This window comes from Syngnathus leptorhynchus, chromosome 6 (genome assembly GCF_054491065.1).
Source record: "Syngnathus leptorhynchus isolate UIUO chromosome 6, UIUO_Slep, whole genome shotgun sequence".
NCBI classification, from domain to species: Eukaryota; Metazoa; Chordata; class Actinopteri; order Syngnathiformes; family Syngnathidae; genus Syngnathus; species Syngnathus leptorhynchus.
The window spans coordinates 10888124-10904548 of record NC_141200.1 but is presented as its reverse complement, the minus strand read 5'-3'; the positions used below and the strand labels follow the sequence as shown (position 1 = coordinate 10904548).

General features: G+C 40.4%; 1 protein-coding gene across 3 annotated transcripts; it reads left to right on the top strand.

Annotated features, from left to right (window-relative positions):
* The first annotated feature begins 363 nt into the window (after positions 1-363).
* On the top strand, positions 364-15810 carry LOC147055938 (GTPase HRas). 3 transcript variants are annotated; one of them, XR_015066389.1, is made up of 7 exons: positions 364-654; positions 8039-8243; positions 10264-10442; positions 11439-11598; positions 12237-12361; positions 13132-13377; positions 13449-15810. XR_015066389.1 is itself a non-coding variant. In XM_085914066.1 (6 exons), the coding sequence occupies exons 2-5, from the start codon at positions 8133-8135 to the stop codon at positions 12354-12356; spliced, it is 570 nt and encodes a 189-aa protein (XP_085770192.1). In that variant the 5' UTR covers positions 364-654; positions 8039-8132; the 3' UTR covers positions 12357-12361; positions 13132-15810. The 3 variants fall into 3 exon arrangements, 2 of the variants coding, with proteins under 2 accessions (XP_085770192.1, XP_085770193.1); XM_085914066.1 differs by having other exon boundaries at positions 13132-15810; XM_085914067.1 differs by lacking the exon at positions 364-654 and adding an exon at positions 7294-7378 and having other exon boundaries at positions 13132-15810.
* The last annotated feature ends 615 nt before the right edge of the window (positions 15811-16425 follow it).

The window sequence follows — 16425 nt, the reverse complement described above, 5'->3', positions numbered from 1 at the left end:
AAAAGGTGTGGTACGCAAAATAACCTTAAAACGTTGGTCGTATTCATACGCATTTAAAGTTTTATGCGCATGTGTGTGTGTGTGTGTGTGTGTGTGTGGGGGGGGGGGTTATCATACACAAAGCCTCCTCGCTGCTTGAAACCGACTAGGAGCTTACTTGGACGCAAAGACAATTAATTCTTCTCTGAAATTGAATTGACAATTTGCTCAGAGCAACGTAGGTCGGTTTGTTGTTTTTTTCTGTTATTTGTGCGTGAACGCGCAAAGAGCGCGCGACAGACGGGCATGGCGCGTGCACATCGGGGCGGTTCTGCGTGGGTCTGCGCTGGGCGTGGGCTACACGCACTCCCCATTGCCCACTCCTCATCCTCTCGCCTGCTCTCACACTGGAGCCACATTGTTCGATCAGGACACATTTCGGTCTCACCAATGAGTGCCTCCAAGTCGCTCGGTGCTATTTAGGAAAAGTGAAGCGTTCGTGGCAAATAATAAAAATTTGGTGATTTGAAGACGACCGGAAACGGTGCGAAAACTGTTTGGAGATATTCAGTTGAAGAAGGAACTTGAGTTGGAGCATCTTTTTTTATTTTCCCCCTTTTTTTTTAACCCCTCTCCTCCGGAATAGGAAAAATCGCTAATTGCAGCCCGCTTGTTGTAAGTATGAAGCAAACACGTTCCAGTCTCGGAAATATGTTAATTACGATCTTGTGCGCCTTTGCACGCCGTGTTGTGTCTTGGTGCCCACAGTTACACGTTAGCTAGCAATGGTGAGGGTTTAATTGACAACCAGGACGCTTTTCCATTTACAGGCGTGAATTTAGTTCGAGAGCCGTGTGTGTTCCTAATAAATAATACATGTGGCATTATCATTCCGAACAACGACCCCTGAGCAGTATTTAACTTGGGTGGGGGTGACTGGATGTCTCTGCTGCCCATAAAACAGAACACGGAGTCATAGAAATGCCTGCACAGCTTAACTGATTGCATTGTTAAAGAAATAAAAATAAACGAGACTACTGTCGTCGCTAACAGGGGCCACCAGAAGGGAGACACCCTGCTCCACCGTGGGAAAACTGCAAATGTATCACTGCGGAAGTTTCATATACAGCAAGTGCTGCATCATAAACATCCGCCCTGATGTACATAATAATGCCGAGATTTGATTTGATTGACACTGTCACTTTGGTATTCATAACAGTGATTATTGTCGTTATCGGTTGCAGTGATGCACTGCATCATTCTGATAGCTGTTTGGTAAATCTATCTATCTATCTATCTATCTATCTATCTATCTATCTATCTATCTATCTATCTATCTATCTATCTATCTATCTATCTATCTATCTATCTATCTATCTATCTATCTATCTATCTATCTATCTATCTATCCATTCAACCAACCCATCCAACTTTCCATCCATCCATCAATCCATCCATCCATCCATCCATCCATCCATCCATCCATCCATCCATCCATCCATCCATCCATCCATCCATCCATCCATCCATCCATCCATCCATCCATCCAACTTTCCATCGGTTCATCGATCCATCCATCGATCCATCCATCCATCCATCCATCCATCCATCCATCCATCCATCCATCCATCCATCCATCCATCCATCCATTTTTAACATCGCTTATCCTGGTCAGGGTCGCGGGAGGGTGCTGGAGCCTTTCCCAGTTGACATTGGGTGAAAGGCAGACTGCACCCTGAACTGTTTGCCAGCCAGTTGCAGGTTTATGGCGAAATAGAGTGCACTATAGAGTAGACTTGCCACAAACAACTATTTTGCTATTTGACTTAACTGGTTATGTTGAGTGTTATAACATGTCCCTGCAATAATACACCAGAGTACAAATTTGGGCTCATGCTTGATTAAAAAAATATATATATATGATTATCTTGGTGATACAGTGGAGCCTCGGTTTTCGAACACAATCCGTTCCAGAAGGCTTGTTCGAGAAGTGAATCGTTCGAATTCCGTATCATGTTTTCCCATTACGAATAATAGAAGAAATAAAATCCGTTCCAAGAAAAAAAACCCGCCTTTTTTTGAGCATTTTTTTCATTTGTGCATTTCTGTCCGATCGCGCAACTGCCGCGCACTGCCGAACGCGCGACCGTAGCGCGTCACCGACCGCTCTACTGCAACGCGCTGGTTGCAATATTGTGACAGAGCCATCGCTGAAATCTAAAAAATATTTTTAAAGTCCTGATGTACTTTCCAAAATTTAAGTGGACCTCAGTGCGCAGGAAGTTTAATTTTGTCCGATCGCGCAACTGCAGCGCATTGCCGAACGCGCAACTGCACCGCGCTGGTCGCATTATTGTGACAAAGCGGTCGTTAAAATTTAGAAAATATTTTTAAATTCCTAATGGACTTTCCAAAATTGAAGTGGACCTCAGTGCGCAGGTAGCTTAATTTGGTCCTATCGCGCAACCGCATCGCGCCGGCCGGGCGCTCACTGCCGCACTGCTTGTGGAGCGTCTTTGTGTTTTAGGATGGCTTTACTGCTCCCACTTGCTTCATTTGGAGGCATGATTAGAGTTGATGCAATCCTCAGAGTAACGACAACGTAATAACGAACGGAGTCAGTTGGCATGCGTGTCGTCTCGGCTCATCTCGCGAGGTTCGACAACCGAATTTCGTCCCACATCTGAAGCAAAAAAATCTCGAATTTTTTGTTCGAATACCGAATTGTTCGAGAACCGGGATGTTCAAAAACCGAATCTCCACTGTAACTGAATTCACAGTTATTGAAACGATGTTATTTTTTGGTATAAAACAAGAACATATTTAAACATGTAAAAAAATATTAATTTCTTGGAACGCGATAATTATCTAAGTTTTTTTTGGACCAAGCAACAATAATAAAATTGGTCATTTTAAAATGAAAAAAAAGGAACTTATAAATTATTCAATATTTGAATTCAAATATGATTCCCTTGTATAATTCAACATATTTAATTGGCCATTAATGCATATTACAGTATTATTAGGGTTTTTAATAGTCATGCCAACTTTGTAATTGGGGAGTGTAATAACCGTAATTGTCATTTTATTTTGTATTAATTGCACAGCCCTAAAATGACAAGGAAACCTGACTTCTACCCTTTCCTCCCTCATACTACTTACTGCTTCTTCATTTACGACTAGTACAATCCCTTCCTCCCTAACTTTTTCCCATTCGTCGATGCAATACATTTAAATCAGCTTAGACAGATTTTAATTATTTTATATGTGTCAAATGAGGGACCTTCTGTGTTTCTGAAATGGTGACCCAGTCCTCTGCTTGCAAGAATTACCAAGCAGTGAATTTAGCAGTATTCTGTGTCTGATGATAAGCCACTTGGCTTCTATAGCCAATTGTGCTTTGTGGAGGTCAGCTGGCCTTTTCATCTCTGCTGCTGCCTGCATGGTCTCACTCTGCTCCAGCTGCCCAGAGAACGACCCCCGCCGGGAAAAGGTCACCTGCACACAAAATCTTTAGGAGAGAAACTGTTGAGATGGCACTTGTTTGAAAATGCAAAATGGAGGGTTTTCTTTACTGAGCTTTGCGCTTTTGGTCAGGCTTCCACTTGGCTGAAGAATGAATGCATTGCATGCATGCATGCTGAAGAATGAATGCATTGCATGCATGCATTCAGCATTGTTAGGCATACTTTACATGTGCATTTTGTAAAAATGTACATTAGGCTACCTTGGAATACCTAGTTCTTCTGGAATGGTCAAACCTGTAGCCTCAGAAAGCAGAATTGAGATAGTTGGCTGGCTCATCTGCCAGTCAACACTTGTTTGGATGCCGTTTAGGAGGATGATGTCATTGTAGTGGGTGGGTGTAGCGAGCTGTCCTGGAGCCTTGTATTGGATTGTGATACCTCCCTTGGGAGGGTCTCCTTACCATCAACGCTCCACTAAATATCTATTATCTCGGCAGTAGACTTGTGGCTCTGCCAGTATTGATTCTTTAACCAATTAAGCACTTAAATTGACATCAGAAATTATACTAGGAAAGATTACCCTCTTTGCACTTTTCTTTTTACACAGGTTGTGTCTTGACTAGTGCTGAAATACTGTACTGTCTATATTTACAGATAATCTAGAAAAAGATGAGCAGAAAGTTGGTTTAAAAATTGGAAAACTTTTTTTTTCTATTGCGGTTTTTCTTTCGTTTTGCAATAATCCTGAATTCACGTGCAAGACTGCCCATCAGTTCCCTTCATTTGCGCCCACCTTAAACTGTCATGTAAGATTATCCTCTCGGCTCAGGCAGGGGTCTAGGGTTTCCAAACCAACTGTTAATTTCCCAGGCTGGAGGTGGCAAGTTATAAAAAAAAACTCCAAACACAGACACACTAGTGATCCTTCCTCCGGCCGAGCCATGCAAAGATTTTGCGAGCTGCACATGTCAAAATATAGAATAAAACACTTCGACATAAACTGTATGCATAAAACCTAATGGACTTGCTTGTGAGAAGACAGGTGTAAAAATGGCCAACTGTAGTTCCAACTACTACTAACTATTACGACTACTACTACTACTAATAATAATGATAATAATACTAATGCGACCAGTTGCTGATGGTGTAGGGGTACATTCGCCTGACTTGTGAGCGGGCAGTCGGATCGATTCCCGATCAGTGGCAGTGTGCATGTTGGTTTGGCTGGTTGTTAATCTCCATGTGTGCCCTGCGACTGGCTGGCGACCAGTTCAGGTTGTAGTGGGCCTTTCGCCTGATGTCAGCTGGGATAGGCTGGGGCATCCCACACAACCCTGAACAGGATAAAAGGTGTTGAAAATCAACGGAAAGAGGTTTTATGATGAAAATGAAGGGTGACATAAAGAAGGATTCCTAAAGGTTCACATACAGTGCTAACATGATGATTATTGCTTTGTGTATGTTGTTCAACTTCCCATAGCGAATGCCATGTTGTAGAGACAAACGAGTTGATACGAAATCAACAGTCCCTCTTCAGGTTGCAGCCGAGCCCACCGTGTCATTTTGTAATCAACAATTCATTTTATACAAAAGACTAAAATGTCAACACTTTGATGATTGATAAACAGACCAGAGACCATCTTCATTTAGCCATTCTCAATTTTTATGGGAGAAAATTCCTATCAAAGGCACCCAAATATGATCCAGGTTTTAAGAGACAGACAGCACACTTTCTTCAGTCAACATTCTTCACTGAGCATTCTCAGCGCTTTTTATCTCCATGTGATGAAATATATTACAAAAATGATGTGCTCAACCTATTGATACATCAGCCCATGCAGAAGCTCAGTGTAAGCTCAATATTGACAAGTGACTTGAAGAAAGCAACAGCATCTTTAAGCATGATGAAGTTTTCGATTCATCTTCATGTGTGGATTATTTATCAGCGGCTGACATGGCCTAGTTTGAGAGGAAATGGCAAGGCTGTCTGGTTTCCTGCCTCCAATGTGCCAGCAGCATTCACGGTACTGTTGAATTTTCAATTTCAACTGTCAGTTACATCCATTAGGCAGGTGTGCACTTTCGATCCTGTGTGGCACGTATTTGTGTCAATTCTTTTTGTGGAGGTCTCACTGTTCATTCATATTGTGCCACCTCGCCACAGTTACTAAGTTTCTACGTAGTTTTAGTCTTAGATAAAAGATAGCAAATCTTTGTGACTGTTTTTAAAGGAAAATAAAATGACAGTAGTTGACACATCTTACTGCACGTTCACCTGAGCCTCCAGGTGTTCCAGCAGCTACATTTCTCGACACAACTATCACCTTGACACAACTCCTGCTTCTATCAGCAGACGCCTCATCAATAAACATTAGTGACGATCCAGTTCCATTGGCAGCCATGCCGTTACGGTGCCTCCAGAATATTTGGCATGCAATCTACAATGCCTTGATTCCTGACATGTCTTCCTTTCCCACCCTTCTAATGTATGTTTTCTCTGATCTCAATTCTTGACTCTAGACTGTCGAAATGACATGTTAGCTTCCTTTGACAATGCAATCCTAGATGATCGTGTTTTATTTACCATTGAAATAACATTTACGTTTAACTGTACGTATGTGGTCTTTCCACAAGCAGCCACCCAACAACGGAACTGCCTCTGGACATTATTTTGTCATGAAAATAGCCAAAAGCTTGAGGCTTAGAGAGTCAGACAGATTGCTGTTATGCCAGCGTGTTACATGAAGGAGGCTTTCGCTGACATTGGTTACAATGCTCAGAACCACCTGTTCCTGCAAGGCTCAGCAACAGTTTAGTCATGTCAGGATCTATTGCTGCAGCTAATGGCTATGTCCTTAGTTATGGAGTCTGCCTTTCAGTCAATCATTAACATCAGTGAGCAAGGCATGGCTAATCTTAGCGTGCTTCACAAAGAGGTTATTAAAGACTCACCACTCAAAGGCACATAGTATGTAAAATCATGCAATTATTCATTTGTTCTGAAATCAAATACTCGTAGTCCAACCTGAAGCACTTTAGCTACTTGACCAGAGTTGCTCCATACGTATTCTTAGGGTTGCTCAACAATTAGCGATATGATAATTATGGGGTTGACGTTGGGTTAACGTCATAAATCCGATAACATTCAAAGTTATGATTAAAGCGTAATAATAATAATAATAATATATCCAATAATGTTGATGAAAATCCAGTAAAGCCGTAATTTACTGTACTTGTGCTCCTTTCCTTGTGAAAATAGGCTAGTCCTAAACTCTCCTCGTGTGAACTCGCTCAGCGTCACTCATAACAAACAAGGTGAGGGTCATGTAGGACTTCTCGGTGAGCATGATTTAACAAGGGGCCAAGTACTTTTTAGCACTGGGTCAGATAGTTTTGAAAAGTTTTATTCTTTATTAATTTATCAGCCATTGAGTTGTCTTTTTCTGATCTTTGTATTTCCTTGATGATCTTAAACATTATAGAGGGAATGCTATGCAATACAATAAGAATTTTATAAGGGGCTTGTACTTTTTTATGGCACAGTTTATCAAGATGAAATCTAAGCCTTTCATTAAAAAAAAAGAAGGAAGCTGCACCCTAAATGTTGCAGGGATTCACAGTGATTTTCCTCTTGTAAATTTTAGTGAGACATTATCCTCATGACGACATTGCCTTGTCACTTATTATCATTATTATGCACAGTATGTGAAATTGTGATTGTAACCATAGGGTTGCTAGGAGCCTCTGGCAGAATGAATGTGCGGTTGGCCATGGATTACTAGCCCCAACTTGCATCTGATGTAATCTTGCTAAACCTCCATGGAAGCGTCACTATGGCGCTGACTCATCATGTACCATCATGCCTGCCACTGGTCTGTTTTCAGGTCATTTGCAGGGTATAGACTTGTTTTTTAGTAATCCAAGAAATAGAAGTGAGGACATTTCATTTAAAACACCTAGGACTTATAGTTTAGTGTGTTTTATATTGTATGAACAAAGCAGGATTTTCCCCTCATTTTAGCTGGTGTGGCTTATATTCAGGTGCGTTTTATAGTCCGGAAATTACAGTCCATGTTTCCACTGCATGTGACAGCTACGCCCCTATGACTGCTTTGTTTATACTTTGATTTCATCACAATAGCAAGAAATGTGTCTTGTCTGGCCACAATGTTAACCATTTAAAATTTCCCAAATTAGAAACTAGAGGTAAAGAACATTTTTACATGCAGTGTAGTAAATGACAACAAACGCTCAGACATGATCCCGGGTTTAGGCAAAGCTGCCCCTCGGGAACGTGTAGCCTAGACATCTCCCTATGTCACGTTTCTTTTTCTGTCCTCTCACAGTGAGCGGGAGAGTCGAACGCTGAGTACCTTCAGCACATTTTTTACATTCCCCTGTGAGGATCCTAACACAGGCCCTCTCTATTCGCTCTCTCATCATTGAATTCTAATAGTAACATCTGCTTTCTTTCTGTCCCTGATCATAGAGCATATCTCAAAGTGTGTTTAAACATTTTGAACACTAATGTGCTTTGGGTTTGTCAGTTTTCTAAATGGCAGCCTGTGTCTGCTTGCTTTTCTTCTCTACAGCTGCAGCAGCAGTGTGTGTGTGTGTGTGTGTGTGTGTGTGTGTGCGTGTGTGTGTATATGTGTGTGTATGCGTGTGTGAGCCGCATCGGGAAAGATGACAGAGTACAAGCTGGTGGTGGTGGGCGCTGGAGGCGTGGGCAAGAGTGCACTCACCATCCAACTCATCCAGAACCACTTTGTGGATGAATATGACCCCACCATAGAGGTACAACAATCTTTCTTTTTTTTTCCATTACATTGTATGTATTCCCGCTCCAGCCCTATTGGAATCTTCGGCAAAAAGGAAGTGAACACGCAAAACCATTTAATTTGAAATCACTATCACATCCCTGCTGTTCTTTAACATTTACTTTTCTTATGAATTCATAAAATTGGGTAGACTCGCGGATTGTTTCTGAAATTATTAACTGGCCAATGTTAGCGTGAGTACAACCTTCTTACATAGGTATCAGACATATTTGAAAAGTCATTTCCATGCTTGCTTGTAAGGTTTTGGTTCCCCCCCCCACCCTCGTTCTCTCCCATTTTTGTTCTCTTTTCTCACCACGCCTGCCTCTGGCCAGACAATGTCCTTTTTGTGTATTTGCATTCCTGGCTCCTATGCTCTAATAAACAAAGGGAAGGCACTCCCATGTTTTTGTGGCTGCACATTGGAGGGCTAAATACGGACTTGGTTCTTTGATTGTGGTGTTCATATGAGATGATATTCGACAGAGAAATTATTGGTAGCTGGTTAAGTCCAATGGAAAACTACAGAGCTATTTACGTCGCGACATCAATTTAAAAAGTTCTACACTGTGTGTCTTCAAAAGAGCTTTAAAAACGATATACATCATAATCTGTTCTGGAATGACTGACAATTTGTTCGAATTTAAAAGCAAACCTCAAACTCTCCATAAAACACCCGTATAACTAGTCAGTTTGAAGATAGTATTTGAACTTGTTTTTTTAAGAAATGCAAGAGTAAAAGAAAAAAATGACCTACCGTTGATATCACAATCTAAAAACAAGACACTGTACCTTACCGCAGCTGTTTTCGCACTGCATTCCCGGCTAATTGGCGCAACAGAGGAGTAACAGTAGAGTATAGAGTTGGGACTTATTTGCCTGTGCATCTCAGCTAGAACTCGCCAAAGTGTGAAATTGCCATGTACAATGTGTGCATTCACACAGGAGTTGTGGCTTACCCCTTAAACTTGCGCACACCGAGAAACGCAAGGATCGCCTGTACACAACATTGCAAGGACACAGATGAAACGATTAATCAAAAATCCACGACCCGACAGGTTACCTCTTATGGGTAGCCGCCCATCCCTCTTATATACTGCACATATTTTATATTCATTGTGTTTCTTAAATACTTTCAGATGCACCTGTAGTTAGAAATCAAAAGCGTATTGAGTCTGTGTTGCCGAAATGAACAGATCCAGTCAAACGGGCGCTCAATAGATATCAACAGCCTCTCGAAATGTCTTGATTCATCTTTTTTGTGGCTATTTGCTTCTTCTTTGTTAATCGTGCTATCTTTCCATGGTTCAATAAAAGAATATTACAGCACAGGTATATTTTATGTGGAGCTGCAAAATCTAGTACATCTTTGAAGTTTTTGGTGCTGTGCCACTTTGTGTGCGACTAAGACTTGCATCATTTTTTGTGATGGTTCACTTCAGTTGCTTTTGGCTGCATGGCTCAGGGCAGGCCATAGAATAATACTTCAATGTGTTACGACATCAGCATGTCAGCAACAATGGTTTTCGACGGAAAGCGTCATGGGCTTTGAGTTTTGAGTGGAAAAATACTCTGGACCCGACTGATGGCATTTTAATTGTTATGGGTCTGATTGTTTTATGGCGGCCAACAAATTAAACATCAAAACCTCATCTTGAATCAGTACACAGGGCAGCAAGCTGGAAATAATCTGGAAAAAAGGTCATTTTTAGGTGGCAGCTGTGGAAGAGGTTTTATTCATGTAGTATAATACTTCACTTAGTATCTCAATAATTTTTGATGAACACCTGACGCTGGCCCACATTTTGGAATACCTGTTGCAAAAAAAGACAAGAAAAAGCTAAACAGATTTACAGATCTGAGGTGTAACAAAAAATGCTGGGGACTTGTGTACCATCTGCAAACTTTCGTGCGACTTTAGAGATCAGGTCTATTGAGGGGCCAGAAAATGCCTTGCTATATTTTATGAGATGGTATCTCTTAAATTTGCTTTGCAGGACTCGTACAGGAAACAGGTTGTGATTGACGGAGAGACCTGCCTACTGGACATCCTTGATACTGCAGGTCAGGAGGAATACAGCGCAATGAGGGACCAGTACATGAGGACGGGAGAGGGATTCCTCTGCGTGTTCGCAATCAACAACACCAAATCCTTTGAAGACATTCATCAATACAGGTGTGGCAAAATGATAAGACTGGGAAAATTACGGCCTTGGATTTTGGCATGATGGGCACTGTGCTTGACAGTCCAAAGAGAGCGGCATGTGTGTGTGCCAGCTCTCTGCAGTGGTTAGGAGATGTCAGGCATTTAACACGGCTAAAGAATGCTTAGCCCCAACTGAAGGATTACAGCACCATGCCAATGACATCGATCCTGACTCATAGGGAAGCTGGCCATGGGACTCCCAAGGATGGAGAATGAAAAAGAGGAAGAGAGAGGAAGGATGAGAGGAGTTTCCTGTATCTTCTTTGAATTTGCAACATGCCAAGTAAACAAGGCAATATATATCTTTGATAGCTCTCCCTTCATTCAATTAGTCAAAGTGCCCCCAAAAAAAAGTGAATAGTTTTTGACAGATGATTTTAGTAATGCTCCGATTGTTGCAACACAACACTGGTCAAGACCGTAGCTCTTACTATTTGAATATTGTATATGAAGTAGGTTTATGTTGTGTGGCAAACACCTACGTAATTTGACTTATAATAAGGTAAACAGCATTAGTGGTGTTGATGGCAGATGGTCTAGCTTTGATTCATGTGGATGTGTCCTGCTGCACTGCAACTGGGGGGAAAGGAGTACGTAGATTGATCAGACACCCTCCTTTCTGTCAGTTTCCTTTCACTGCTGGCTGCTGTAGCAATGAGGTAATGCTCTTTGCCGCCTGCCTGTCGTCCATCTCCACCCCCCACCTCCCAGCATGCTCCCTCCTTCAGTAGATCAGCAGTCCCCTGCACCACCAGGGAACTGGATCTTCCTCAAGGTCCTAGTGCTCTCTGGATGTTTGTTTTTACAGTGGTGAAACAGCTGCTGTTTACAGTTTAAGCCAGGGAATTCTCTGATGAGGGGTGTGGCACTTGATATAACATTGCATTGTTGGGGCAAGTCAAGAAACAACTTAAGACTGCTCGTGTTGAATTATGTCTTCATTTTTGTTTTGTTTGCGACCTACAGAGAACAGATTAAACGCGTAAAGGACTCGGATGATGTTCCCATGGTGCTTGTGGGCAACAAATGTGACCTCCCAGCACGTACGGTGGACACAAGGCAAGCCCAGGAACTCGCCCGTTCCTATGGCATCCCTTACATTGAAACCTCCGCTAAGACACGACAGGTACATCTTGTGAAGCTTGAGCTCAAATAACAGTCATGTCGTCAAAAAAAACCCCCACATCGATCTGTTTTATTGTTTTGGTACATTTTAAGGCTTTCTCTCAGCCTAGAAATTAATTGTGCAAAATAAATAAATAAACGTGCATTGACAGCTGTTAAATCTGTTGAGATTTTATTGCTGTGTTGCGCTGGGGTCAGTGACTCATAACCAAGTTACCTGGACTGGAGAGCAGAAACCCATTTGAAAAGATTCAAAGATAGCGATAAAACTTTATATGCATCTGCATACAAACTAAGCTATTCATCAATAGACTAGCAGAAAGTCTATCATTCAAATGGAGGCAGTACAAAGAATTAAATAGGACATATTTTCATTGATATCTTGATGAAGAGCAGTTGAGATGATTGCCATGGTAACATTGTCACACGTCTCCACGATGTGCTCTCCTGAAGGCTCTGCTCTCCCTGAGGTGGGGGGAAGGGGGGGGCAGTGTTTGTTGTCCAACTCTCTTATGATTGATCATAGTTAAAGAATTCAACAGCTCTATATCTTGACCCGTTGATTAATCATGGAAACTTGAACGGGTTGACATAAACATACAGCAAAAACAGCAAATTTCGGTCTCATATTTTTTACAGGGAGTAGAGGATGCTTTCTACACACTGGTCAGGGAAATTAGGCAACACAAGCTGAGGAAGCTGAATCCGCCAGATGAGAGTGGTCAGGACTGTATGAGCTGTCGCTGTGTGGTATCGTGATGAAGGTGAGACTACTTTTGATTTTAATTTCGAAGCCCACACCCCACTGAGCGGTAAATGCTTGCGAACGTAGCCAATATCAGTTTTTTTTTCAGAAATGTTGCAAAAGGTTGCAAAGAGTGGCAATGTGTTTTTCTTCACTGTAAAGAATTTCTCTGGAAAAAAACACCAACTTGTCTGACAGCAAGGACACTAGTAATTTACTGTTATTTTACAATTCACCCACTGCAGTTTAACAGTATAGTACTGAATTATAAATTATAGTATACTACCATAGGATAACAGTGGGTGGGGTGGTAATTTTACATTATGTACTTTAACAGAATAGAACTGCTTTTTGGATTAAATTACCTGACAGTAGGACAACTGTGTTATTGTATTTTTGCAGTACACACCAGTTTTTATGACAATAATAATGTGATTGCATCCAATTTATACGGCGCTTTTCAGTCATGCATGCAAAGCGCCCACAATTCACACTCTGGTGCGGGTAAACGACGTATTAACCACAACAACACAATAACTCGGACAGAGCGGGATTCCAACAGCAGACCCTTTTGTTATTGGATGACACGCACTGCCACCTGAGCCACAGCGGCAGTTTGATGTCTCTTTAATTCTACTTAAGTTGTGTACCTGCTTGTGCTCCTAAAGTCTATAATACGAATACATCGGGCTACAAACTCCTGTAGAGGGTTGACGCAACAGTGCTAGTATTTCCATTTAGAGTGTAATACATTTATACTTTTGCATCCTGCCATCTTTTTCCCCTCAGGTCCTCTTCACAGCTTGGAAAGAAATGCTACAGCACAAGACGTCGCAGCATGGACTTGAAAATAGAATGAAAAAAACTGAATGATGAAAATGAAATAAATGGTTGCAATTTTTTTGTCTCTTGAGAAGAACCTGAACCAGAGCCGTTTTTATGGAAAGAAGGATTTGGACTGACTATTGCCTGCGTGGCTACCTGAGCAAGCTTGGCCAGCCCTCTCCCTTTTTTTTTTGCGCTTCATGTCGACAGGTGAGCAAAACCACGAATCACTATAATCAACTCCAACGTGGTCTTGCTGGTAACTAACTTATTGTTTTCAGTCTCTACACTGGTCTTATAGGGAGAGCCTTGAATTCCCAACCCCCTTTCAGCTCACCCTGAAACACTCAATCCACTTGCACCCCGGTTTTGCACTGGTCTTGGGTAGGCAATGGACATTTGTTTGCTCTATAACCACTCATGTAACCCACTTTGAAAAAAAAAAAAATCCAACTACCTCCCTTTAAAGGTGAAGGCTGACTTGGGAATTTGTAGAATGTGTTGCTGTTGTTTTAACAGTTAGCCTCATTGTAAAAGATGTGCATTTTGGTTTTGAACTGGAACATATTTAGTGGGTGGATAATTAAAAAAAAAATATTGAGCTCAACTGAGTGAGTTAAAAGAGCTCAACATTTTTCATGACTTGCCCATACATTTACTGACATAAAAAAAAAAAGAAAACACGTACGTCCATACAAAAATACAATCATGTTGTCACTAATTTCATTGATGTGAAACTACCCCCCTGTATATAATCTAGGGGTTATTAAAAAAAATGAATTGGTTTTGATTTAAAAGATGAGTGCATTCAATCAAACCAAATTGAATTGTTCCACTTCAAAATACTGTATATAGGTATACGTATCGAATTATCTTTGATTGCAGAGATTTGTCTTTGACGGAAAGACACTTTTACACTTACCTACAGACAAGTTAATTCCTATTGTAATATGACAACAAGAAACTCATTGCATCATATCCTCTCAGCCGTACTGCAAAGAATTGTAATCACACTGAATCGAAACAAATCAAAACATTCCACTCTAATATAAATCTTGAACTGTATCAACTCCCCAAGTGTCAAGATACGTACTGAATCGCCTTTTTTTGGAGAGAGAAATACATTTTGGTTCTGAATGCAGCTGCCTTACTTTCTTTGGTAAAAGTTGTTTTTGTGGAATAATAGTGATGGTGACGATGATGATGATGATAATAATAATCATAGCTTATTAACAGCAATGGTTACTGTATATTGGTGTGGGTATAGTAGGATTTATATCTGTTAAATTCACATTGCACTGGAAGCAAGGGAGGGTACAGTGCTTTTGCACAGTGCTACAGCTGGAGACATTTGCCTATATCATAAGAGCAACATGCTATGCTTGCACGGTTACAGGTTTTTGGTGGAGACACAATTTTCTTTCGAAAACAACTCTCTATTATCGTTTTATGCGCTTTTAACATGCTTTTTAATCTGCTTCTTAACCCCAATACAGAGGGGATTTTTTTTTCAAAGTGTCACCCTTTGCAGAGTGTAACACACACATTAGATTGCTTAAACTTTCCACACACTCCAATACCCTCCAAAACCTCAAAATGTGTCCTGTACATGAATGTGAGTGACTAATATGTGTCATGAATGCTGGATCATGGGGTGCGTCGCTGTGTTTCTCAAGTGTTGACTCGCTTGTGTTCTCGACTGTTGCATTCATTTGCTACTTTATTCAAAAGACTGCGCTTACCTGTTTCTATTTTGTAGCTTATTCCATATGCACAGGAGAAGTTTTGTCTGTTTACTTTGTGTGCAACTACAGAAAAAGCATTGGGTTAAGACATGCCGTGCACTGTACACAGATCTTGAAGGTAAAACTGCAACATTTTGAAGTGTGTCTAAAAGAATGAGTTTTTTGGTCGTGTATATCCAATAAAAACCAAATTGCCTCATTCTTGCTTGATTACATTTAGTTAGTTTAGTTGGTTACATTTAGTGGCTCTATTGGTTTATGAATCCCACTCATATCCAGAGTAAACATAAAACTGCTTTCAATTTACAGTGGAGGTGAGGTCACGTTTTTTTCCCCGCTACAAAGGATAAGTCATAAATAGCAGAAACAACCGTGCTTCAGTGTGAAAGCTAAGTAATTATTAACCATTCATTTTTGCTCGAATGAAGTGTATGAACTGTGAATGTGTCATCTGAAAGTTTTCAGCTAAAAGTCTGTTTAAAATTAATTTGGTTCAAACTGTTGTACTGAAATATTTTGATGGAATCTTTGTCTCGTCCTAAATGCTTGTTGTCGCCTTGTCAAACTTTATACTGTATAGCAAATCCATAATAATGCCACAACTCCACAAATCTATGCATAAATTCTCATCGTCTTAGAATGTCTCATATTGTTGCCGCATGGATACTTAGCCAGTAACCCCGAGAATACATGTCACAAAATGACTTGTACAGACCTGTAGAGGTTTGGACTTCTCTACTTACAATTGTATCAAGGGCTTCTCTCTCCCTTGAACACTATTGAATGAAAGTGTGTTTGGAATTTATAAAAAAAATGTTGGCTGTTTAGCTATTCAAGATGTATGTACTCTTTAAAAAAAATGTCAGATGTGTTGCAGGGCAGGAATAAAGATGTTATGATAAACATGTTATGTTATGATAGTCTTGTCATTTTTGTGTATGCCTTTCCGTTGTACAATTGCGTCTTCAATTTGCTGCCTCTTACAGGCGAGAGATGAAATATCAAATCACATCAAAATGATAAGTTTGCAGTCACATTATTGTTGTACTAAATAAAGCTGTCTTACAGAGGCCCTGAAATGCAGAACACAAGAGAAAATAAATAAAAGCTAATCAAAAACTACAACAGCAAATAAAAAAAAAACACGACAAAAAATAGCTAAACACAACAGCCATTTAAAAAACACAACATTTAACAAAACACAACTGTAAATAACTAAAAACAACAGCAAATATAGAACAACAACAAACAATTGAAGACAATACCAAATTACAGATGGATTATTGTTTTTTCTTCAACAACTTAAACTTAACAACTTATATGTAATATACACAGTGTAAAATTGGGATTTTACCTACAGTTGTTAGTAAGTTGGTTAAAAACACAAGAATTACTTTTATCAAGACTTAAAACTCACGTACAATAGCAGACAACAGTAGTAAAACATATTCTTTATTTATTGAAAGAAATGACCTTCTATGTAACAAACACGTTCATTTAATGGGTCACGGAA